Source organism: Phyllobates terribilis, unplaced genomic scaffold (genome assembly GCF_046119375.1).
Source record: "Phyllobates terribilis strain yellow unplaced genomic scaffold, ASM4611937v1 Scaffold_200__1_contigs__length_3551848, whole genome shotgun sequence".
NCBI lineage: Eukaryota > Metazoa > Chordata > Amphibia > Anura > Dendrobatidae > Phyllobates > Phyllobates terribilis.
Window position 1 is genome coordinate 2,138,622 of NW_027362960.1, and position 26,861 is coordinate 2,165,482.

At 45.1% G+C, this 26,861-nt stretch overlaps 1 protein-coding gene across 1 annotated transcript in view; it reads right to left on the reverse strand.

Moving 5' to 3' along the window:
- Positions 1 to 26,100, reverse strand: part of LOC141213608 (uncharacterized) — a 57,417-nt gene extending 31,317 nt beyond the window's left edge. Inside the window, exons 1-2 of the mRNA XM_073665216.1 lie at positions 26,059 to 26,100; positions 14,774 to 15,667 (exon numbers count right to left, since the gene is read on the reverse strand). Of these exons, the coding sequence (XP_073521317.1) occupies positions 14,774 to 15,667; positions 26,059 to 26,100 (936 nt within the window). The remainder of the gene's footprint in view (positions 1 to 14,773; positions 15,668 to 26,058) is intronic.
- Between the last annotated feature and the right edge of the window lie 761 nt (positions 26,101 to 26,861).

Below are 26,861 nucleotides of genomic sequence, written 5' to 3' on the forward strand. Positions count from 1 at the left end.
AGGGGAAGTTAGAAATGAGTTATTGTGTCAGTTCACCGTTAAAAGTTATGTTCATGGCTTCTGTTTTAGAGTAGTTGAATTAAAATTGCTTACATGGCTGAGTTATTCAAATTCCTTTATTATAGAGGGAAATGAGATCATTGGGTTTGAAACATAGAGCAACAGGTCATCTGCGTATAGAGCTAGTTTATAGTGATGTGAGTCTATAGTAACTCCACTAATATCTGGATTTGTATGTAATGCTACCGCGAAATGTTCCATCACCAATGTGTATAGGAGAGGTGATAAGGGACACCCTGGTCTCGTCCCCTTTTTAATAGAAAATGTGTCATATAGAAGGCCGTTTACCCTATCGCTTTAGGGTCAGTGTAGAAGGATAGAAGTTTAGGTAACAAGAAAGAGTCCAACCTAATTTGTGGTAGGGTGCTCTTCAAGAAAGTCCAATGCACTGTGTCGAACGCTTTTTTAGCGTAGGCAGAAACAAGGCACATTGGGATCCCCCTGTTTTTTGCATGTGAAATTAACAACATTTTATTTTTATTATCACAAGCTTCTCTGCCCTTAATGAAGCCAACCTGATCGTTGCTGACAATTGAGGGTAGGTAGTGGGAGAGCCGTGTTGTAACCATTTTAGAGAATATTTTGACGTCTACATTATTTAATGATATTGGATGAATATTAGGGCAGGTATTTGGTTCTTTTCCAGGCTTTGATGAAACCGTTATATGAGCCTTAAGTGATTGGGGGGCAAAAGGGGGAGTCTTCTGAGATATTATTGAACACTTAGGCTAAAAATGGTAATAACAGAGGTGCAAACATGTTATAAAATCTATTATTGAATCCATCTGGCCCCGGGCTCTTCCCGATAGGGAATGATTTATTGTCCTCTCCTATCTCTTGTTTAGTGAAAGCTTTGTCTAGTATCTCCTGCTCAGGGGTCTGTAAGGAAGGAACGGCAGTGTCCTTAATATATTTGTCATTTTTAGTTTCAAGAATATTAGGTGGCATGTCGTGGTGTTGTCCATGAATATTATACAGCGAACTATAAAAGAAACTAAATGCTTCCGCTATGTCAATGGGGTTATGAGTTTCTGGCCCGGGTGCCCCTTTTATTTTGGATACGTATGTCCTTTACACGTGTGGATGTAACCTTTTTGCCAATGAGCAACCACATTTATCTGTGAATTCATACGAGAACCTTCACATATGATCTTGATATTTTGTATACGTTTGATCTAGTAAAGACCTTCGCTCCTTTCTTTTTTTCAATCAGATCATTTTTATTTAACAAAACAAAGAATTAACAACATTTCATTTTTTAAATAAACTTTGTGACAAAAAAAAAGAAAAAGAAATAAAAACCAGTAAAGAATACAAGAACCGGTTTACAATGATATAAAACCCAATATCGCTCTATAGTACAATGTTTGGAATAGTAATTTTACATTTGTACATAAATATCTGAATACTTCCTGACGGCTTTTTTTCCCCTATTGAGACATCAAAAGAAAAAGAATATATCTAAGAAGGGGCAATTGTGTGGACTGAGACAATTATTATTTGCTGACACCTTGGGTATAAGGATATAAATTCCTGGTTTACTGTAAGGAAATGGACAAACGGTCCAGGATAGTATTTCTGTGAAGGTTCATTGAGCGTTCCTTTAATATAAGATCCCCTTTCCAAGCATAGATTGTTATTTATCCTGGATTTTAGTTCTGTTATTGTTGGGGGAGAATTGTCTATCCAATGTAGTGCCAACAACTTTCTGGCTTGGAATAATATTCTTGAGCTATCTACTGCCATATGGAAGTCTGGGTCTACGTCCTCTCCCAGGAGTCCTAGGATACAGATTTTAGGTTCCAACTGAAGTTGTATCCCAAATACAGATCATACAAGAGCCATCACCCCCTTCCAGTAGTCGCCAATATTTACACATTCCCACATCATATGCATCAGGTGGGCGTCCTTTTCACCACATCTAGGACATGTGTCATCCGTTTCTATTTAAATTTTAATTGAAATACTTGGGTATCTATATACCCTATGAATCAGAAGAATTCGGTACAATTTTTGTGACTCTGACAATGAAAGATTCGGTGTCAAATCCAGTATTTCCCCCATTGCTCCTCAGATAACGGACCCACATCCTCCTCCCATTTTCTCTTAACTATCAACATTATCCAAATGTAGGGCCAGTAACTGCCTATAAATAAGGGTTAATAGACCTTTTGTATCCACTGCTTTAGCAATGGTATCTATTGGGTGATGTCCATCAATCAGTATGGCGTTTATTCTAGCACCCCTATCCTCCCACTCACTAATATTATTTAGCTTCTGTAACTCTGGTAAGTTATAGTTGTGCCATAAAGGAGTATAGTTTATGTACTTTTCAATCCCCAGAATATTTTTACCCCTATCCCACACCTTATATATTAACTTTAGTGTACGACATTTTAAGTAATTTTCTCGAGGAGGCCCCATATCTAGTACCGAGAATGGAAGCTTTCACTTGGTTCCTTCGATAAGTAGGTCCCTGAAATTACAAAATATTTGTGAGTACCCCATGAAACTACTTTAGCTCCATTCTAGGGTTAAGCAGGTCTGCGTATACCTGGAGGGAAGCAGATCATTTATGTTGTTTGTCAAGGAGATCAATCCGCTCAAGCAAATGGGCGACTTTAGCTGTTCTCTCCTTTTTTTAGCTTTTTCGTATGTTTTATTATTATACTTCTAAAGACGCATGTGAGTGCTTCCCATTTAAATGGTAAGGCAGTTTCATCATGCTCATATATTTGAAGGAGTCTATAGTCTCAAGAAGGTCTGAGACACAGTCAGTCTTTCAGCAGATTATCATTTAGGTTCCAACATCTGAAGCCTTGGTGGAGTCCGGCATAGTCAGATCTATAATATAACGGGAGATGCGTATCTCTGTCTGAAGCCTTTATAGACTGCGCAAGCGTGACACGCCTGCGTAGTCTGGCTCCAAACAGAAGAACGCATGGAGCCGTTACAGGTAAGAGGAGTGTGTATTGCGCCGGAGATCACGGTATGCGTAGGCACTGAACGCATACCACGATCTCCGGCGCCATACTTACATACTTACCTGACCTCTCTTCGTCAGAGACCGGGGCAGGAGTCAAGGCGTCAGAGTCAGCACATGCGCATAGCGCTATCTGGCGCCATTTACTGAAGACACATTTGCAGTGTGTCTTCAGCAAAATGGCGCTGGACAGCGTGGTATGGGCATGCGTTACTCCGGCGCTGCACTCCTCCCCCGGCCTCCGGCAGAACAGAACACCACAGCGCTAGAGCACAGGGAAGAAAGGTGAGTATAAGTGTTTATTTTTTTGTATGTGTGCAGAGTGAAAGGGATGAGGGGTGCCATACATACCAGGATTGGGGGGCGAGGGGGCCACACATCAGGATTGGGGGATGAGGGGTACCATGCATACCAGGATGAGGGATGGGGTGCCATGCATACCAGGATAGGGATGAGGGGTGCCATGCATACCAGGATGAGGGATGGGGTGCCATGCATACCAGGATAGGGATGAGGAGTACCATACATACCAGGATAGGAATTGGAGGTACCATGCATACCAGGATGAGTAGTGAGGTACCATGCATACCAGGATAGGAATGCGGGGTACCATGCATACCAGGATAGGGATGAGGGGTACCATACATACCAGGATATGAATGCGGGGTATCATGCATACCATGATGAGGGGTACCATGCATACCAGAATAGGGATGAGGGGTACCATGCATACCAGGATTGGGATGAGGGGTACCATGCATACCAGGATTGGGGATTGGGTGCCATGCATACCAGGATGGGGATGAGGGGTGCCATGCATACCAGGATAGGATGGTGGGGACAGGATGGGGGCAGCAGAAATACTAGGAGGGAGGCAGCACATACCAGCATGGGAGACCATATACCAATAAAAATGCTCGCCACCCGGGTATAGAACGGGTTCAATAGCTAGTTACAATATACAGGAGCATGATCTGACCATACGGCAGTTCCTACCTGAGATGTAGGTTGCCATGTAGGCAAGTGACGGCTAATTAAGAAAAGGACTATATAGCTATGCATATTGAGTATGGGAGAATAATAAGTATAATCCTTTACGTCTGGATGTAGTATCCTCCATACATCGACTGGTTGAGACCAAAGCACAATTAGCAAAGCTTTTGTTTGTGGTTTAGATAGGTGACTCCGGCCCAGGAACCCGTCTAAAGAAGGATCCAAGACAAAATTAGAGTCACCTCCAATGATGATAAGGTCCTCCGCAAAATATTTTAGTTTGTTTAAGTATTGACGGCATGTCTTAATTTGGTCACAATTAGGGAGATAGAAGTTTGCCAAAGTCAAAATTTTGGAGTAGATGGAGATCTTAACAAACACGAACCTCCTCTCCGTGTCAGACAGTGTTTCTACAATAGTACGCGGCAGTGATCTGTGCCGGCCTATACTCAGCACCTTAGACTTCAAAACTGCATTTTTCTGGGACGCCAAGATGAATAATATCTATTAGGAATCTGAGGTACAGTATATGATCGCCTCTAAAGTGTGACTCCTGAAGAAAGAGAAAATGTACGTGCTGTTTATGCCTATGATAAAACACTTGTGCTCCTTTCTCTGGAACATTAAGTCCTCTGACATTCAATGCGCAAGGTTTGAGTTGTGCCATACTATATGAAAAAAAGGAGGAGGGGGAAGAGAGAAAGATTAAGAGCAAAGAGGAAGTATAGACGGTAGATAGTAACGTCTACCTCTCAGTGTCTAAGAAGTATAGATTATGAATATATCAAAACAGTAGGAAATTGTGAAACAAGCAGATCCCAATGCAAGTCCCTAACTGGGGGTTGTCTTTACAGGCGTAAGTCAAACTTTCAGTTCTAGGATTCCTATTAGGTGGAACCATGGAATATAAAGCAAGTAATGTAATACAGCCTGATATTACAGTAGTATCATGTGAACTCAACTTATATCCTGGTCTAAGATCTTTTATGAACTTAGACATTCTATATAGTAGAAGAGTGGCAGCTAACGCTCTATTTAGATATATCTAATTATATGCTTAAAGAAATAAGTAAGCATCTGCAAACTGTCTCTCATCAGGAAAGACAAGATTCATTTCAGGAGCTCATATGATTGGCAGGTTCCTTTCCCATCTGGCTGCATCACCATCAAGTTCCTGACCCATTGAACACCTTCTGCGACGTGCTGGAACTCTCTGTGGCAATGGTGGAGCAGGTGGCCAGTCAGATATATGGAATGTCCAGGGCATCACAGAAAGGTCTCATGTTGCTTGGATCTTTGAAAATATACAGCTGGAATGGGTACCCCCAGGAGTTCATCAGGCCATTTTCCCGGATGGCATCAAGTAGTGGTTTCAATACCCTTCTTTTAGCAAGTGTCATTCAGATAGATATGTGAGCAATTATATGCGTTTTCCATTGAAATCACCAGGACCCAACTCCCCTGCTTTCCTCACAATGGCCTCTTTTACTTTGAAAAAAAGTATGCGACAGATAATGTCTCTTGGACGCTCAGGATCTGGGCCATGATTGCCTATTGTACGGTGCGCCCTGTCAATCTCCTTATCAATAGGATCACTAAGGATATTATTGAATAATGTCCATAGTGTTGACATTGTGGGGGTCGTGATGACATTCCACTCGTCCTCCAGTCACTCCAAATTCAAACTATGAGCATGGGTCAACCATTCAAAGAATGAGTCAGACAACAAGCTGGTTCAAGCTCAGAGCATGCTCAGAAGGCTACTACAGACAACGTCCTCAGCAATGTTCTGCCTTTATTTTTTTACATGCACAAATCTAAATATACTACATAATGGGGAGGGGATAGGGGTTGTCCGGAGTGGGGTAAGCCATGAAAGTCCAGTGTCTGGCCACTCCTGATTGGTCCACATCTCCTTATCTCAGTCTCTGGGCAGATATTGCAGCCGTCAGCTTATAATCTTGTTTCGTTTCTCTGAAATAAGTCTTGGCAACACTGGAACTGTCTTAGTTTAAGTTTCGATTTGAGTAATATATAGCAAGGAAAGCTTATTGTTATATGACACAAAATGGTGGTTAGTACATTAGCAAAAAAGCGTATAAAAGTTACAAAAGTATAAAAGTTACAAATATATATATTCTCTTTTACCCCGACATTCCCCCCTAAACACTAAGCTTTCCCTTGCTTCGGGGCCTTTGAGACTGTCCATGTGTGGGGAGAGGGGAGGTGGATTTCTTCACCCAATCATCTTAGAAGCTGCCCCCTTATGGGACGCCCCCAGACAATCGAGCCCTATCCTGGGTGACACATGGAGTTCTCCCAACTATCCCTAAACTAAATCTCTCAATTGAACTTTAGCATGGGGGGGTCTGGTCAGGCTTGTTCAAAAAAATGTATTTCTCCATATCTTCTCTTGATTCAGAAAGGTCCCTGAGGTTGGGACAGCATTGGTTATATTTTCCTGTATAAGGGGACTATGCAGCACAGGACCACCAGGCCCAATACTAATAGACCTCCCATTACTAGACAAACTTGTTGGAGGAATCCCTTGAGCCCTCCCAACCAACTTGAGAAAAAGGAGGTATCTACCCCTATGTGGTAGCTGTCCACCCTGGGACAGACAGTAAGCATATGGAAAGGATATAGAAAAAGGTAGTCATCTTTTATAGACTCGTTCTGTCTCTCTTGCAGTGGGAGGCGTGAATCCAGGTGCTCTTGCCCTCAAGCTTCAGAGCCGTCGGGGTGGTGAGAAGCACAGTGTACGGTCCCTCGAACTGCGGCTGGAGGCAGTCTTTCCGGACAAACTTCTTCACATACACTAGATCGCCTGGGATGAAATCATGTACTGCATCACCTGTAGATTCTGGGAGAGAAGCAGATACTGGAGAGCGGGTGTTAGTCAATTCTCTAGACAAGGCAATCACAAATTTTACCACTCTATCATGTGTTTCAGACAACTCTTGGGGCCTAATCTCTCCTATCTTGGGTGGGGTCCCAAACAAAATTTTATAGGGAGTCAGCCCATGTTTGGCCTGAGGAGTGTGTGTGATATGATACAATACTATAGGGAGTAGGTCGGGCCAGGGGAGGGGATGATCTTAGGTCATTTTCAAGAGCTGGGTCTTGAGTGTGGAATTCATTCTCTCCACTTTGCCTGAACTGGCAGGATGGTATGGAGTGTGGAGGCCCAAATCTGTTCCCAACATGTTCCAGAGTTCTTCGTAGATATTTGCTGTGAAAGCTGGTCCTTGGTCCGATTCTATGACTTGGGGAACTCCAAATCTGCAGGCAATTTCGGTGATCAGTTTCTTGGCTGTGACTTTAGCAGTCATGTTGACAACCGGGTAGGCCTCGGGCCAGGCTGAGAACATATCCACGGCTACCAAAACGTACTCCTATTTTCCTGCTTTAGGCATTTGGATATGGTCGACTTGTATTCTCTGCCAAGGGTAGTCTGGTTTAGCCAGGTGTTGGAGAGGGACCCGTGCCGTACACGTTGGGTTGCAGGTAGCGCAGACAGAGCAGGATTTTGAGTACGCAGTCACAGTGGAAGAGATTCCGGGTGCAAAGTACAGTTTCTTGATACATGCCAAGGCTTGATTCTTTCCTCTGTGTATAGGCCCGTGAGCCCATGCTGCCACAGCTGAGTACATGCGTCTAGGCAAGCAAGGCTTCCCATCCACTTGGTAAAGAGTCGAGTTGACCTTTGAATCTTTGCGACCTGCCAGCACGGCTCCTGCCGATTTCCATTGCTTGACTTCTTCAGTGGGGGGTCTTCCTTTGTTCCTCACACAATTTTTCTTCAGGCATCTTGACCCCCCTGGATTCCACTCGTGTCTCCGCTGGACTTGTATGGTCTTCCGCCGGCTGTTCTTTGGCTCTTGCTCTAGTGAGCGCCACAGCTACGGTTTGCAGGGTCTCCCCCATCTCTTCTTCCTTTTCCTGCCACTTTGATGACACATTCTCCACTGCCACAGTCTTGGCTGCTTGGTCAGCTAGGTGGTTGCCCCTGGCTTCTCTGGATTCTAGTCTTCCATGAGCCTTGACCTTCATAACAGCAACCTGAATGGGTAGTTCCAGGGCCTTCATTAGGGCCTTAATCCATGAGGCATGTTTCACTGGTGTACCTGCAGCTGTGATGAATCCTCTAGACTTTCACAAGAGTCCAGAATCATTGCAAATTCCATGTCCATACCTGGAATCGGTATATATATATATTCGCCTTTGTTCCTGCTGCCAGGTGGCAGGCCTCTGTGAGAGCCACAAGTTCAGCTTCTTGTGCAGACATGTATGGTGGTAGAGCTTCAGCCTTGAGGACTGTTAGGTCCGTTGTGACAGCATATCCCGTGTGGAACTTCCCTTGAGGGTCTGCGAGCGGATGTGCCACCATATTCTCTGGAGCAGAAGTCTCTTCCTGCAAAATTTTTATACAATCATGAGGTTCCACCAATGGACCTTCACCCTCTTCACCTTCCCCCCTAGAAGGTGGAAGCAAAGTGGCAAGGTTGATAGTCAGACATCTGGTAAATGTTATATTGGAGGGCAACAATAGGGAACACTGCAGCCGCAGGTGTCTTTGGTTGGTTAGATGTTTCGGAGATGTTTGTTGCAGAACAGCTGAGAGATCATGGCCGGCCTGTATAACTAGATCATGTCCAAGGACGATATCAGCTGACTTGTCAAGGAGGATGTGAGCAGCGTGGACCGCCTTAAGGCACGTGGGGGCAGTTCGGGCGACAGGGTCCAGGCGGGCTGAGTAGTAGCCCAAAGGCCGATACTTATGATCATAGCGTTGTGCTAGAACTCCAGAGGCATGACCTTCCGATTCCGAGACAAAAAGGTGAAATGGCTGAGTATAGTCTGGTAAGCCCAAGGCCGGGGCAGAGACAACAGCCTGTTTAAGGCGGTCAAAACATAGTCTGTGTTGATGAGAAACACGTGGATCTTCAGCATGAAACCAAACTGAGCCTTCATTTTTGAGACAGTCGTACAGAGGTTGCATGAGCTTTGAGACATCAGGGATCCATTGCCTGCAGTAAGTGATGAGACCAAGGAAAGTCTGCATAGCGGAATAGGTAATTGGGAAGGTGATATCCATGATGGCTTGTTTTCTTTCTTCAGTCAGATGTCTAGCACTTTGTGATATACAATGTCCGAGGAAAATGACCTTGGGCAGACACCATTGGACTTTGCCTTTCGAGACTTTACAGTTAGCTGAGTGAAGAAACCAGAGAAGGGATGCTGACATCTCTGGCAAATTTTCTTCAGTGCCACAGAGTAAAAGATCATCCACATACTGTAGAGAGGTGACCTGAGGGTTCTCTTGAACCCATGGCTCCAGAATAGACTTCATAGAATGAGTGAATTGGTTAGGAGAGTTCTGGGCTCTTTGCGGAATCCTGGTCCATGTAAGCTGTGCTCCTTGAAAGGTGAAGGCAGAAAGAAACCACGAATCTTCATGTAAGGGTATACTGAAGAAGGCGTTGGCCAGATCTAACACCGTAAACAAGGTGGCCGTTGGAGGCACCTGAGACAAGAGGGTGTTTGGGTTGGGTACCACTGGAGTTTCTAAAATGGTAGCTGCATTGACCGCTCTGAGATCCTGAACCAACCGGTATCTTGGAGGCTCTCCCGGAACGGTTTTCTTTTTTACAGGAAAGAGGGGTGTATTGCATGGAGATACACATCTGACAAGGACTCCTGATTCCAGGAGGGAAGCGACTTGGGTACTCAAGCTTTGTTCTTGTGCAGCCTTGAGGGGGTATTGTGGCAACCGTGGGTACCTGTGTCCAGGCTTGAGGTGTACTCGGACCGGGGGAACCTGCAGGAGGCCGACGTCCTCTGGCCCACTGGACCACAGAGAGTGAGGGAATTGTGAGGTATTAAGAAGAGTGTGAGGTTGTATGGTCATCATCATGAGAGGGAAGGCTTTAAGAACACAGCGGTCTTCAGTCCCTTGTTCGGAATGAGGGTCCCGCAAAAGAAGCTCCATACCATGGTTTCCGAAGGTAATTGTTGCCTTCATCCGCTCTAAGAGATCGGCTCCCAACAGGTTGACAGGGCAAGTTTCAGAGACCAAGAATCTTGTGAGTACTCCGGTGAACGGTCCTGCAGACACAGGGACTGTGAGTGGAGAAGAAATATGTTGGCCTCTACCCCAACACAGGTGAGGGTATCCGGTGATAGGGATACAGAAGGAGGGAGCTGTGCAGAGGAAATGACAGATGTGGCCGCCCCAGTGTCCACCAGGAACTCCAGTGGTTGATGGTCCATGGTTGTGTGGACCGTCACGGAACGACCGGTCATGGTACTGTCTGCGGGTTGGACAGTCTCTGAGGATGTGGTCAAGGCTACCACACTCCCAACACAACATTCGTCCTTCAGAATCACGAGATGGTCTTTTGTTTCTGGATGGTCCCCTGTCATCTCTTCTGTCTTGTCTTCTATATGTGGGAGGAGTATCATCACCTGTGCCTTTAACCATTACCCACTTGATTCCATGTTGGTTGCCAGGGGGTGGGTAGCTTTCTTGAGCTTGATATACCATGGCAGGAGCGGTTTTCTTCTTTGGCTTAGTATCTTTTTCCATTTTTAGCATTGATTTTTGGAAAGCTTTAACGAAGTCCACCGCGTCGTTGAAAGAAGAAGAACAAATCTCGGGCCGTACTCTCAGGACTTCATCTCTGAGAGCGTCTTGTAGGCCATCTACTAGGGCCTGAACCAACAGGGCGGCCTGCGTCTTGACGTGAGGACTGTATCCGAGATCCTTAAAATGCATGCTGAGTCTTGCAGCATATCTTTCCACTGATTCATCAGGGTCTTGTTGAACATCTTGTACAGACCCAGCTTGATCTGACAAGCGATCCTGAGCCCAGACTTTTAACTGTTTCATGTATTCTAGGCCGGATTCATACGTACTAAGGGATCCTGCTTTTGTGGAATCCATGGCCTTTTGAAAGCTCTCCGTTTTCGGCTAAGTGAGCCTGGCATTCTGCAGCCAGAGTAGAACCAGCAGCAAGGGAAATTTTGCGAGCCAATCCTCCAACATGGCTCATACAGGTGTTTGCAGGGTTGACTATGGCCCCCACCCGATGTGTAAGGATGTCACCATAGCCTATTGACAGAGTGACAGGGCGTCCTGATGGGTCTACTAGGTTCCGGGAGCGGCAGGGGTCCCAGACTTCTGAGGGGCTGGGGGGGTGGTGCTCTTTCAGCAGTTGCTTGGAGCAAGGGCCGGAGTACGGGTAATGGATATGGGGTGGAGGATGCCATAGGAGACGTATGGGGTAAAGGAAGGGGGGGGGGGGCTGGAGTATCTTGAGCCCATCCCTCATCTGGCTCCGTATCGTCTTGAGTAACAGTATGTTGGCGGAGGGAGAGCAGTCTGGCCTGAAATTCTGGGGGGGTTGAGGAGGATATCCCCAGGGTTGTGGGTGACTCCCATAGGAAACAGGGGAAGCGTCTCAGCATCGTGGACTGGAGCAGAGGGTGTCACATTAGTTTCAGATGGGTGCTCTGGGACTGCAGGCTTTTCCACCTGTGCTGGTGGCTGGTAATATGCACCGGACGGATCTAGTAGTGGATATAGGCCGGATTGGGGCTTTCCGGGCCTCCCACAACAAGTAAGAGGTGTAACAAGATGGCCGTGGGAGGGAGGAGTTAGAGTGGGGGTGGGATTATTCTTGGGGGCAGGCTGGGCATCGTGCCATGGGCGGCCCGCCCAGAGTGGGTTTTGCTCTCCACACACCCGACACGTCCACCCTTCCGGTGATTTGGCGTCGGCGCCATTATAGGGTGGTGACTGAGGGCTCAGTGTAGTGACAGGCATCAAAGGTGCAACGGCCATTTTGGGGGCACATAACAAATCACATTCTGCAGCTTTCATGTATCCGAACAAAGGCTCGGCATTCTCTGTTCCCCCCTGCACCATCTACTCTAAGATGTGCTTGAGTCTGGTGCAAAAATCCTCACCCAACTTTCCCAACTTCTGTGTAATACATTCTTTCTACACTGAAAACTAAAGCCTGCCTGTACTGGATAAGCTTATCATATTATACAAATTCCTAACATTCTTCTTGCCTTCTTGCCTTCCCGTAACTCCACTAATTGGCTTAACTCCTACAGCAGCATTCCGCAACTTACGAGATCTTTCAAATTTGAATATACACAACATTTTCTTATAGAATGCAATGATCTGTCGCGACTCAGATCACTGGTGCAGTCCACAGGTCGCCACTCCTCAGTGTAGAGCACACCTCAATACACTGATGAGATAGAGAGACACCTCAATCTAACTCCTTTCCTAGCCTTGAATGGCGACTTTACAGTGCGACTCACCACGGCACCCTGACTACAGGTCACCACCCGTCAGTGTAGAGACACCTCAATACACTGATGAGATAGAGAGACACCTCAATCTAACTCCTTTCCTAGCCTTGAATGGCGACTTTACAGTGCGACTCACCACGGCACCCTGACTACAGGTCACCACCCGTCAGTGTAGAGACACCTCAATACACTGATGAGATAGAGAGACACCTCAATCTATCTCCTTTCCTACCACGGCACCACCCGACAGTGTAGAGACACCTCAATACACTGTTTCTTAACCTTGACTTTACAGCAGTCTCTGTGTTAGACGAAGAGCACTCCTCAATTCGTCACAGATTCTGACAGCACAACACCTCCTTACACTACAATTCAGGAATGCTTTGAAACCTCGACTATCAGTTACGGGAAGCAGCTATCTAAGAAAAGTACAGTGACCGGGGGAGGAGGAGGTGGTGTGCACACGAGCACGCGCAGGCATGCGACGTCACTCGTTTTAACACTTGCTGGTTCAGGACGTGGTGCGGGACGCCTGAGGTCTCATCACTCGACCGATCACCCACCCAGATCCAACCTGACAACCCAACAGGAACCGCTGCGGCTGACACACAGGCAAGTGAGACATATAAAATACATCTCAACTTACCGTGTTCGATGGAGGTTGATCAGGCCTCAAATTCAGCCACCGCGGTCACCACCAGGGAAATCAGCGATATGGGTCCGGGAGGGCGGCGTACCGCTAGCCACGCCGCACGTTGAGCGCCATTTGTGGGGGTCGTGATGACATTCCACTCGTCCTCCAGTCACTCCAAATTCAAACTATGAGCATGGGTCAACCATTCAAAGAATGAGTCAGACAACAAGCTGGTTCAAGCTCAGAGCATGCTCAGAAGGCTACTACAGACAACGTCCTCAGCAATGTTCTGCCTTTATTTTTTTACATGCACAAATCTAAATACACTACATAATGGGGAGGGGATAGGGGTTGTCCGGAGCGGGGTAAGCCATGAAAGTCCAGTGTCTGGCCACTCCTGATTGGTCCACATCTCCTTATCTCAGTCTCTGGGCAGATATTGCAGCCGTCAGCTTATAATCTTGTTTCGTTTCTCTGAAATAAGTCTTGGCAACACTGGAACTGTCTTAGTTTAAGTTTCGATTTGAGTAATATATAGCAAGGAAAGCTTATTGTTATATGACACAAAATGGTGGTTAGTACATTAGCAAAAAAGCGTATAAAAGTTACAAAAGTTACAAATATATATATTCTCTTTTACCCCGACAACATGATTGCTTGTGCATTGATGCTTTCAGGTATACCCCTTATCCAGATATTATTGTGATTTTCTTGATAATCAACCATATTAAACAGATGGTTTATTTACTGCCTGTGAAGATCCAGTGTTAGTTTCTGAGCATTATGATGGCCTCTAACTTGGACGACATTATCCTCTAATCTCTGTACCTTGTCAGTAAGCTGTGACAGGACAGACGTGAGGGGACGTATTTCAGTATTGTATGTGGTCTCCAGCCTCTGAATATATTGCTCCATATCTTCTTTAGTAGGGATAGACGCAATCTGATATACAAATAAGTTATGTTGTTCCCCATATCAGAATAACCTGTGGCTGGGGGGTAAATGTCCCTGTGAAGCAAGCACTGCTCAGTATGTGGGCTTTGGTGAGCGTACAGGGAGATTTGTGGAGCTGTTTTCTTGTGAGGCTTACATTAAGAGAGAAGCTGGTGCAGGACATACAGCCTGGAGCTGTCTGGCATCATGAGGGTTAAGACAGCTTCTTTTTCCATGCTGAGGTGAGGCAGTAATAGCTCTGAAGCAAGAAGATAAGACCTTCCATAAGAAATGCTGCATACCAGACATGCTGCCAGAGGTGGAGGACCTCAGATTAACCTCTGATCTTGTCTTTCTTTCCCATATCGGACAGCATGTTTGAGGCTGTAAATTGCTTATAATTCCCCCAGGAACACGGTCTGAAGAGAATGCTTTCAGTGTGTGCGTTCTCTTGGTGCTATGTCCAGGCCATGTCCTTCCTGTTGATGTACAATACGTCTGAAGGTGGCATTGATTGGGAGCAGGATTGTGAGATGTAACAATCTTGTCTGATCCTTACGGAAACGCGATGGAAACGGCGCCAGAACAGGAAGTGCGTATGTGTGTTTTTATTTTAACAAGGCCAAACATAAGGAATGAGAAGGAGTTGTCCTAGTAGTGGACAACCCCTTTATGAAAATACAATTTTTGGTTAAAAATGAAAAAGGCTTCTCTCCTGTGAGACTTCACTGAAGCTTGTAAAGAGTTGATTTCCATGTAAAACATTTCCCACATTAAGAACATGAAAATGGCTCCTCGTCTGTGTGAGTTCTCTGGTGACTAAGAAGTGATGATTTTTTCACAAAACATTTCCCACATTCTGAACAGGAAAAAGGTTTCTCCCCTGTGTGAGTTCTCTTGTGCTTAACCAAATCTGATTTATCTTTAAAACATTTCCCACATTCTGAACAGGAAAAAGGTTTCTCCCCTGTGTGAGTTCTCTGGTGCTTAACAAAATCTGATTTATATTTAAAACATTTCCCACATTCTGAACAGGAAAAAGGTTTCTCCCCTGTGTGAGTTCTCTGGTGCTTAACCAAATCTGATTTCTGGATAAAACATTTTCCACATTCTGAACAGGAAAAAGGCTTCTCCCCTGTGTGAGTTCTGTTGTGCTTAACCAAAACTGAGTTATCTTTAAAACATTTCCCACATTCTGAACAGCAAAAAGGCTTCTCCCCTGTGTGAGTTCTCTGGTGCTTAACCAAATCTGATTTCTGGTTAAAACATTTCCCACATTCTGAACAGGAAAAAGGCTTTTCCCCTGTGTGAGTTCTCTGGTGATTAACCAAATCTGATTTCTGGTTAAAACATTTCCCATATTCTGAACAGGAAAAAGGCTTCTGCCCTGTGTGAATTCTCTCGTGCTTAACCAAATCTGATTTCCAGCTAAAACATTTTCCAAATTCTGAACAGGAAAAAGGCTTCTCATGTGTGTGAGTTCTCTGGTGATTAACCAAATCTGATTTCTGGTTAAAGCATTTCCCACATTCTGAACAGGAAAAAGGCTTCTCCCCAGTGTGAGTTCTCTTGTGCTTAACCAAACCTGATTTCCGGCTACAACATTTTCCACATTCTGAACAGGAAAAAGGCTTCTCCCCTGTGTGAGTTCTCTGGTGCATAACCAAAGCTGATTTAAGGTTAAAACATTTCCCACATTCTGGACATGAAAAAGGCTTCTCCCCTGTGTGGGTTCTCTTGTGGCTATCAAGAATCATTTTACGATTAAAACATTTCCCACATTCTGAACATTAAAAAGGCTTCTCCCCTGTGTAAGTTCTTTGGTGATTAACAAGATCCAATTTCTGGTTAAAACATTTCCCACATTCTGAACAGGAAAAAGGCTTCTCCCCTGTGTGAGTTCTCTTGTGCTTAACCAAATCTGATTTCCGGCTAAAACATTTTCCACATTTTGAACAGGAAAAAGGCTTCTCCGCTGTGTGAGTTATCTGATGTCTGATTAAACTTGATTTCTCTGTAAAACACTTTCCACTTTCTGAACAAGAAAATGGCTTCTCCTCTGTGTGACTTCTCTGGTGATTAACAAGATTTGATTTCTGGTTAAAAAATTTCCCACAGTTGAAACCAAAAAATCTATTCTCTGCTGTGTGAATGCTTTGATATTTAAGAAAAGACTTTTCGAGGGAAAAACTATTTCCATATTCTGAACATGAAAATGGCTTCTTTGCTTTAGGAGCAATTTGTTTTTTAATGCTTATTTTGTGACTTTGATTTTCCTTAGTAGTCGGTAATGAATCAGAAGACAGGACCTGGTTCAAATGAGCAGATGACCGATCTTTGCTGTGAAGAGATGATGGTATATCTGGAGTAATGGTATTCACTTCAATTGTATCCTGTGGGATCTCAAGATCATCAGAATTAAAAATTGAAGATGTCAGCTGTCCCTCTGATCTCCTGGTACAGTCATCTGCCAAGAATAAAACCAATTATTATTTATGAATAACATATCCTTAAAATTTATATTGTTGAATATTTCTACTTAAACTCTATGTAAAAATGTACATTATGTAAAAGTATCATTATTTACCAAGAAAACATCACAGAAAAAAATCAGCCTTACCAACACCAAATCAGATAACAAATGCATTAGCATTTTAGTGTTGGTTGGGTGTACTGGGGTGTCTATACATGTGGGGTGCACTTATATAGTGCTGGGCAGTCTTGCTACCCAGTATGGACATCATCAGTATCCTAAGCCAGACACTGTGCATCAAACCTGCCTGTGTGACTGGCGTCCTATGCAAGCTTCATCTGTGTGCATCTTTAATACTAGGCAACCATCCTCTCCATGAATTGGTACGATTATTGGTGTTAGTAAGGCTGTATTTTTTTCTGTGATTTTTTTTTAATTTTGCCCTATGTTAGCCGTCATTATTCACCAAGACAATAACAGTTCACAGTCTAATAGAAAACCTCATAGTATGAACCAGTGGATCGTAGTGTCCAACTGTTTGTTAATTCTGCCTCCCTAATATGGAATAAAAAGCCACCAAACAATGTTATGTAGGGGAAAATAATATCAATAAAAACTTCTACTCATCTCACAAAAAACAAGTCCCCACTCAGGTCCATCATCTGTCAATGGAAAACCAGAGGTTTCCACATTATTAGTGGCTCAAAGGCTTTTGAAAAGCAACATGGCTTCCATAACCCAATCCAGCAATATCCGCTCCCCCAAAGTCAGATCTCCCCCTCGCTTCTGAGCCTTGCAGTGCGCCCAAAACACATTCAGCATCCATGTATTTAGCATTACTATAGTGAGAAGAACCCACTTAATTGATGGTGTGTGTCTCCTGGAGCACAATCTGGGCATAATGTGTTGGGTAATGAAACTATATATTTGCAATTTTCACTCTCCATCATCCACTGCGTGCTAATATCCAGAAAGTGAGTCAAAGTAGTCACTACTCCTATAGATTATATCACTGAGGGTTATAATTTCCAAAATGGAGTCACTTTATGGGGAATTCTACTGCTCTGGTTTTCTGTTATTACGTCATATTAAGGTTTCTGTAAATGGTGGGTCCCATCTCCTCTGGGATCTGCTCCTGCAACGTCTGCTTCTCTCACCAGGAGCCGCCTTATTCATCCTGCAGGCGGCACAGGTTATGGAAGAGACATAGGAACCAGAAGCTCTGGGTGGCACAGGTTCTGACCAGCCACTAAGATTAGGGTTGCTGGGACCAGTAGTACCATCCAGTCTGGCAGTATGGGTGTGTGTGCTGTTCAGCTGGAGTAATCTGCTCCCTGCTTCAGCCAACTGGAGAGCACCGCACCCTACTAAAGCTGGAAGCATATTGCTGGAAGCTGCCAGATACAGCCTTGTTCTCCTCTGGTTCAGTCCTCTGTGCTCAGCTCCCGGCTTGTGTATTTGTTTCCTGTTGTGACCTCGGCCCGTTTACTGATTACTTTTGTGTGATTTTGTATTTTCTCTGACCCCCTGGTTCTGACCCGGCTATCTGACTATTCTTCTTGCCATCTCACACCACAGAACATTAGATAACAATGTGGCCCAAGCTTAGGGGGTCTCTGTCTAAGTCCAAATCCATGTAGAGGGGTTAAAGGATGATGAGCAAGGCAAACCCTGGGATCTAGAAAATGGAGTAGATAGCGCCAAGCCTGTTTGTGGTAGCCATCTTTTGAGCTGCCAGGTGACAACGAATAGTGTCCACAATATATTGTGTCTGCCAACTATCCCAGCAACATCTACATTCAAATAGCTAAATGGCGCTTCTTCCCTTTTTAACCTGTCATGTGCCAGACAGTAGTGTACGATCGTATATAGGGGATTGTCAGATTCAAGAGAAGATGGAATATAATTTGTAAGGTTCATTTGTTTCCTATTATCCTTTGTGAAGAATTCCAAAGTTATCACCATATAAAGTGACACACGTCAGATTTGAAAAATGGGCCCAGATAGGAACACAAAACTGGCTGCAGGAAGGGGTTAAATCAGAGTATTTTGGGCACTAACTACCATAGTCAAAACTGTGAGTATAGACCATAACACATCTACTGAAATGATCAAACTCAACAGTCTTCATCAGTAAGTAGTGAGTAACTAGTGGTGAAACCTCTCTGTGGTAATTAGAGTATGGGGCTCGGTGGCTCTTGGGAATCTAAACTATCGTAAGGGACAATATTTTCTGTCAGATGAGTTTCAAGAAAAAATATTAGACATTGAAAGAGAACTTTTTATAATAGTGCAGAGATGAGGCATCTTATATTTAGCTTAGAGATATATCATGGCGCAGGTGTAATGTTTTTTTTTGTTTAGTTTATCACAATCCTGTTTGAAGTTAGTCGGTTTTAAAATAAATTGAAAAGTCAGGATAAAGGGAAACTCTGTTGTTATTGTACAGAAATTCACACTTGGCCTCACTGCACATTTAATGTTGTAGATCATAAATGTGAAGTTTGGCCAGAAAGACTGGACCTGGTCTTGTAGGAACCATATGAGCACATTCAGCAGCACAGAAGGGAGAGAAGGTAGATTCATCCAATAAGATATCAGGGTTCTAGGAAGCCAATAGATCATTACCCTCCGCTTTCTCTTACAGGCTCATCATAATATTTTTTTCAAGTGATTTTCTGGTTTTGTGGTTTACAGATCTGGGCAGGTAACGTCTCCTAATCACAGTGAGTAGGTGGATCCTTCAGGTTGTAAGTTCTATGGAAAAGGGTTTCAATGCCCAAAATCATTTGAACAGTTTTGGGTGGAAGAGAATGTTGTGGTCTAGAGGCAAAATGGTGATCACACGATTGTGATACGGCCGGACTACACCACTGATAAAGCAGCCACAGCCGGTGACTGAGAAGAATCTGTGACTTCTCTGCATTTAGTGGTCACTACTCACCTGGGTAGTCATATGTAGGAATCTCCTCTTTACACCGCTCATCACCCCTCACATATGTCTCTGTAGTATTAATATGGGTCAGATCTTCACCCTGAAACAAATATTGTAAAAGTCACAGACAGATGGAGAAGTCACATCTATGATCAACTCTAATCCGGCCATTTCCACCGTTCTCATTACACAAGTATAAAACATATAATACTGGAGGATAAAACAAAACTGAGCACAAGACCTTCACAGCCATCTACACATCATAGGGGAGATCACATGACACCTTCTCTCCATCTACCTGATGATCCTGAGGACCACTGGGATCTTCTTGCTTACAGTCCTGTGGAAGAAGAGGACGAGGACATCTCTCTGGTGTTGTCCTCTTACTGGATAGATCTGGAGGAAACACATACAGGGACTGAATTCATTCTTTACATACAGATAATTATAGGCCGTGTGTATTTAGTCCTGTCCATTACCTGGTGATGTGAGGGGCTGAGGATCCTCCATCATGACGTCTTTGTACTAATCTTTGTGTCCTTCTAAATACTCCCACTCCTCCATGGAGAAATAGACAGCGACATCCTGACACCTTATAGGAACCTGACACATACAATGATATCGTCATCCCCCGATCCCTTCATAGCGTTACTGTATAATGTCCAAGGATTCCCAGCATTGTCACCTCTCCAGTCAGCAGCTCAATCATCTTGTAGGTGAGTTCTAGGATCTTCTGGTCATTGATGTCCTCATGTATGAAGGGGTGAGATGGAGGTCCTGTGATTGAACTCAGGGGTCTTTCCCATCCCTCAGACACAGGGTCCTGACAGCGCCCACTAGAGGTCTTCTTCACTACTGTGTAATCCTGGTTATGGAGAGACACATTAATAAATCTCACTCCAGACATTTCCAGAGTCCTCACCTCTCCAGTTCTGTCCATCTGTTATTCCCATAGATAAGAATGATGTAATGTGACGTCATCAGAATCTCTCACCTCTCCAGTGAGACGGAAGAGGATCTCTAGGGTGAGGTGTAATATCCTCTCTGCCATCTTGTCTCTATCCATATCCGTCTTTGATGGGTCCATAAGGAAAATTCTCTTAAATAGAAGATCTTCACTGAGAGGATCTAATATTGTGTAATAATACAATTACTGGAGATAATAAGGGGAAACATATGAGGAGATTTATTATTTTACAGTATTTAGTTTTCTTCTTTACATATACTAATAAAACCTATATATTTTATGCCACATACAGCAAGCAGTTTCTTCCTTGGAGTCTGCAGCTGAACATGTTTCTCAAAGACTCATCTTCCATAAAGCTAATTCTCGTCTCATTTACCGACACTGGAATCGGCATTAGCAATACTGCAGGAGATATTCATTACACGTAACATGAGAAATAACTACTTCATGATGAGGACGACATCTTCATCTTCTACTACGGCTCTACAAACATATTTAGCCAGATTTCTTCACTGACTACATCTCCACCAGTCGTCTATATGAATGTTTCCCGTCTTCCCCGGACTGTAATCTATCATGTTAGATCTCATGTCTGATTCACACACAGAAGTTTGAGGCTTTGATACATGGTAAGGTTTTTAATATTAAACAGAGTAGGACTATCCCAAATGGGTTCATCTTGCCATGGTGGGATAGCTTTCATGCTATTTTTGATCAAAAACAGTGTTGCTAAGAACCCTATTTTATTTAAATGCACTTTTGGTTTTTATTTATTTACAGCAGGGTTTATGATCATTTTTCTTCTTATAGGTTTTTTTCTGATTTATGGCCATAGTAAACATGCGTCTATGTGCTGCATGGATACCAACTTAAACCAAGCTCAAATTCTGTGTTTTTTCACGGGCACCATAGTAGCCCTGTGGGTTGCTGCTATGGATGATACACCCCTAACTATCCAACTATCATATGGTAAAAATCTCATAGGTCCTGGATTTATTAGTATCTGCATGAAGAATGGGGCTAAGTGAGTATTTATTAAAGGGAATCCACTCCCCACGGCCAGCAAGCATCAGAATCTTCACTGAATAAAAAGCCATTTCTCAGCAAACAGACCTCTAATATGAGGCATTCAGGTATGTATAGATTCACATTTATATCCCCTGTATACCAATATTAGAGGTCAGATAAGTCCCAGGGGGTGACAGATTCCCTTTCATCAGCCATGGGGTAATCATAAAACCAGATATGTATCAAGGTACTGTAAGGTGGATAATGGTTGCGTAGTCAATGGGAGGCATGTGTCACAGAGATGGCTGGTGTCTGTGATGTAACCCGGAGTGTTTCTCTAGGGCACATAAGCACTAAGAGGATAGGTTGGTGCACATGGGAGCTGGGTTACGGGTAGCTAGGAGAGAATGGGCGAGTCCAGCTGCCTACATACCTCACCTCTGGGTGTGGTTAACAGCCTATAAAATGGAGGCTGTTGTTTGGTACATGGTCTGTGTGTTTGGAGGGAGAAGGCCTCCTGTGTATGTTTGTCTTCAGACCAAGCCAGGACACTGGACGCTACCCCAGCTTGTGTGCCACACAGGCCTGGCTGAGCAGAGACCTGCTAAGGACATTTACTTTGTTTGCCTGATCTAAAGGCTATTTTCTTTTCTGTTTGGCTTCTGGGTTTATGAAGCAATAAACCCACATGAACTTTTAAAGGAACATGCCTCCTGCTTTCCTCCTGTCACACCAAAGTGAGTAAAACCTCCACAATTGGTGTTAGACTTGCGGGCAGCGTTCCCAGCAGAGACGTGTGACTGCTACAGGATGGGCTGCATGCCCTGGGTGAAGTCTGTCGCAAGCCAGCAAGCATCGCCAGACGAAATGGAGGACCTGCTGAAACACCTGGTCCAGTCGCAGCAGCATCAACAGGAGACCAACAGGCTGTAGTTACAGCAGATCCAGCAGCACTAGCAGAAACAACGTCAGCAGATGCAGCTTCTGGCAACCGCCATCCAGGACAGGATGAGCGCTCCAACCCCAGGTCCGACTGAGGACTCCCATGTCCGGAAGGCGGTATGACGGGCTTTGCAGAAAATGACCCAGGGGGATGACGTTGAGACCTTCCTGATGGTGTTTCAAATGGTGGCCGAGAGGGAGAAATTTCCACAAGAGCTGTGGGCAGAGGTACTGTCGCCATACTTGACTTGGAGAGCCCCAGAAGTACGCCTGGTAGGCGTACTATGATTTAGCTTTGCAGGATGCCAAAGAGTATGGCAAGCTAAAAAGTGAGATTCTCGCACGCTTGGGGTTGACAATGACTATCAGGGCACAGTGGGTTAAAATCACCAGAACAAACCACCTCCGTCCCAAATGTTTGACCCGCTGCACCTGGTCCAGAAGTGGCGGCAGCCAGAGTCCTCAATGCCTGCGCAGATGGTAGAGTGGGTGGTGATGGACCGGTTTGTGCACTCCCTGCCGAGGCCCATACAGCCTTGGGTTGCCCAGGGTGATCCCCGGTATGCGGATGAACTGGTTGGACTGATCGAGAGATACCAGGGGGTTGAAGGTTCCTTGGGAAGGCAGCCCACTACATGCTGGAGTTCCCAACAGGGGGTGCAGGCCCAAAAGGTGGTGGGACTTCCAAGGTCCAAATGGACGAGGGAGGTGGTGCCCAAGGTCCATACAGGTGATGTTGTTTGCTGGCGGTGCCACGGCCCAGGCCATATAGCCGCCCTTTGTCCCCTGACCCTTGAGCCGATGGACTGCAGCATAGGACAACGTTGTTCATATTATGCTTATCCGGCCAACAGTGTGAACTGTCCACCCAGCGAGGGGCCACAAGCATGTCACATGAAGGTGAACAGATGGGAAGTAACGGCACTGCTAGACTCTGGGAGCCTGGTGACCCTTATGAGGGCCACCCTTCCTCTCCAAATTATCCCGGGGAAAAAAGTCGGCGTTCAGTGCATTCATGGTGATGCTAAAGAATACCCTACGGGCCAGAGTGGACATTGAAATGGCCCACGGTACAGAGTCCCACGAGGTCGGCGTCGTTCAGGACTTGTTGCACCCTATTATTATAGGCTGGGACTTTTGCTTGCTTTGGGATCTGTGGGGGAAGGGTTCTGGGTTCGCTGGCTCAGATAAGAAAAAAATTAACCCTAATGAGGTATCACCACACCCAGAGTCAGACAGGTTTCCTTTTTGTGTCCTTGTGGGGGATGAGGAGGTAGTGCCCCCTGAGTCTGCAATTCCAGAGTTAGGGGTGACCAGAGAGCATTTTGGGTCTGCCCAACATAGGGACTAACTCTGAAGGAAGCCTTTAATAATGTCACTATTATAAATGGGGTTGCACAGGAGTCAGGGACTGACACAAGGTTTCCCCATTTTATGATGAGTAAAGAGTTGTTGTACCGGGTCAAGAAAGTGAGGGAGGAGCGTGTGGAGCAGTTAATAGTGCCGGGCCCCTTTACACGGAAGGTGTTGGACATGGCCCATTCACATGTCTTGGGGGGACATCTGGGAGTGGTTAAAACGCAGGAACGGATCGTGCAAAGGTTCCATTGGTGAACATTGGACATAATTTCAAAAAACATCACAGTAAAAGATAATACCTTACCAACACCAGGTCAGATTGCCAATGCACTGCAGGATGCAGCAAGCCTACATGATAAAGGCAGGGCCAGCACATGTGCAAAATACTGAAGCAGACAGCCACTCACTAACCTACCAAATTCATGGAGGGGGTGACTGTGTAGTATTATACATGCACACCGATGGAGTCTGCATAGGGCGGGCGCCAGTCACACAGATATGTGTGATGCATAGTGCAAAAAAATGTGCAAAAAAGATGAAAAATAGTGTATAAGATAAATACACCACATGATAAATACCCCACCAGGCCTCTTTAGTGTTGGCTGGGTGAATTGGGGCATATGTCTTGTGTGCTTGCATGTATATAGTGCTTGGCAGCCCGTCTGATCTAAGGCTATGTGCCCACGATGCTCACGATTTTTTCCTGAGCGTTTCTGCATCTCCCTGGCAGAAAAAAATGCATGCGAATTGTACATGCGTTTTCCTGCCAGGGACATGCGGAAGTGAAGCGTTCTTCACTTGCGTTTCCGCATATGGGTTGACAAGCGCTTCCCAAGCGATTTTAGCATCGCTTGGAAAGTGCTTGTCAACTTGGTCACACTATATAAATCCATGCAACCAGCATGGATTTATATAGTGTGACCTGAGAGAATGTAAAAAAATAAATCTATACTTACCCTCCAATGGCCTGCGCTGTCTTGCTTCGCTCGGTCCCGGCTGCCGGCAGTGGTAGACTGAAGGACCTGCCGACGTCAGCGTCGTGTGACCCATCACATGACTCTGACGTCAGAGCAGGTCCTTCATTCCATTGCTAAGTGCCGGGAAGTAAGGAGGAGTGCACCGCGGGCCGCCAGAAGGTAAGTATATATTTATTTTTTATTTTATTCTTTTTTACAGCTTTTTTAATGGTACCTGGGTGTGGAGGAGAGTCTCCTGTCCTCCACACCTGGGTACCATCCGCACATTAGAACGTGCCAATTATGCAAGTATAGATGCAGTCTTGCGGAATTGGCACGTTCTAATGCAAGTCAATGGCGGTGAAAACGCAGCGCTTCCGCAAAATAATTGGTAGTGCTGCGTTTTTTTTACGCAATGATAATCCGCACCAGAAATTAAATTTGCGGATTATCATTGGGGAACATTGCTGCCCTTCTACCATGCGTTTTTAATGCGTTTCCGTTTTCCGCCGAATTCACGCCCCATAGGAGCGTCATAGAGCAGGTTGCTCTGATGCAGGAGAGGATTGTGAAGGTCATGCCCATCGTAAAAGAACATCTCCTTCAGGCACAAGAAGCTCATGCCAGAGTCTACAACCAGTCAGCCAGTGTGAGGCAATTCAATCCGGGAGACCGGAGTCCTCATGCTAATTACTACGGTGGAAAGTAAGTTCTTGGCCAAGTGGCAAGGGCCGTATAAGATGGTGGAAAAAGTGGGTGAAGTGAACTACAAGGTTCATCAACCGGGACGACGTAAGCCGTACCAGATATACCACATCAACCTCATCAAGCCGTGGCAAGACAGAGAGGCTGTGGAAGCTCCATGCTTGCTGGGCAAGCTAGAAGGTGACGTTGGAGGAGTCACAATAGCGGAAACGCTAACGAAGGCCAAGAAACAGCAGTGTCGGGAGTTGATGCAGAAGAACAGGTATCTGTTCTCGGAATTGTCGGGCTGCACAAGGGTCATAGAACACAAGGTTCTGACGGAGCCACATGTGCGGGTGAACTTGAAGCCCTATCAGATACCTGAGGCCCGACAAGAGTTGATATCCAAAGAGGTAGCTTGTATGCTGAAGCTCAGTGTCATTGAAGAATCCAAGAGCAGTTGGTCGAGCTCGATTGTCTTGGTCCCAAATCCCAATGGTGAGTGGAGATTCGACTATTGGAAGTTGAATGAGGCTTCCAAATTTGATGCATATCCCATGCCACGCGTCGTCGAGCTGATCAAGAGGCTTGGGCTAGCAAGGCACATAACCACCTTGGATCTGTCGAAGGGATATTGGCAGATCCCCATGGCACAGGTAGCCAAAGAGAAGACTGCGTTTTCTACGCTGGACGGATGCTTCCAGTATGCCCGGATGCCGTTTGGACTGCAGGGGGCCCCTGCAAAATTCCAGAGAGCTATGGATTGCATCCTTGCATCCCATAAGAAATATGCTGCAACATACCTGAACAACATTATTATCTTCAGTCCAGACTGGGAGAGTCATCTGGAAAATATTCAGGCTGTGTTTGATGCTCTGAGGAAGGTGGGGTTTTCAATAAACTCGAAGAAATGTGGCATGGGGAAATAAGAAGCCAAGTACTTCGGTTATGTAGTGGACAGAGTCGAGATAAAACCCCAAAATATTAAAGTAGAAGCAATCCAAAATTGGCTGAGACCGGTGTCGAAAAAGCAAGTCAGAGCCTTCCTGGGAATCGTGGGATACTACAGGAAAATTCATCCAAACATCGCACCCCTGACTGACCTCCTTAAAGGGACAAATTCAGCCAAGGCCAAGTGGACAGCAAAGGCGGAGACGTCCTTTCAAAAGATGAAACTGGCTCTGTGTAGGCAACAGGTCCTGGTTGCCCCAGACTTCAAGAAAGAGTTTATACTCCAGACAGATGCCTCAGACATCGGGTTAGCAGCAGTCCTTTCCCAGGAGATACACGGGGAGGAGCACCCTGTCCTCTACCTGAGTAGAAAGCTGTCCTCCTGCGAGAAAAATTATTCGGTCATAGAGAAGGAACGCTCGGCTATAAAGTGTGCGGTGGACACCTTACCGTACTTTTAGGTCGAAAATTTAGATTATTATCCGACTATGCTCCACTCAGATGGATGAGGGAAAAAAGTGAAAAAATGCCAGAGTCACCCTCGGGTTTTTAGCCCTACATCCTACTTCCCTGTAGAACATAGAGCAGGGAAGCTACATGGTAACCGATGCTCTCTCGAGAATCCCTTGTCTGGTAGTAAAAGGTGTCAAGCCCA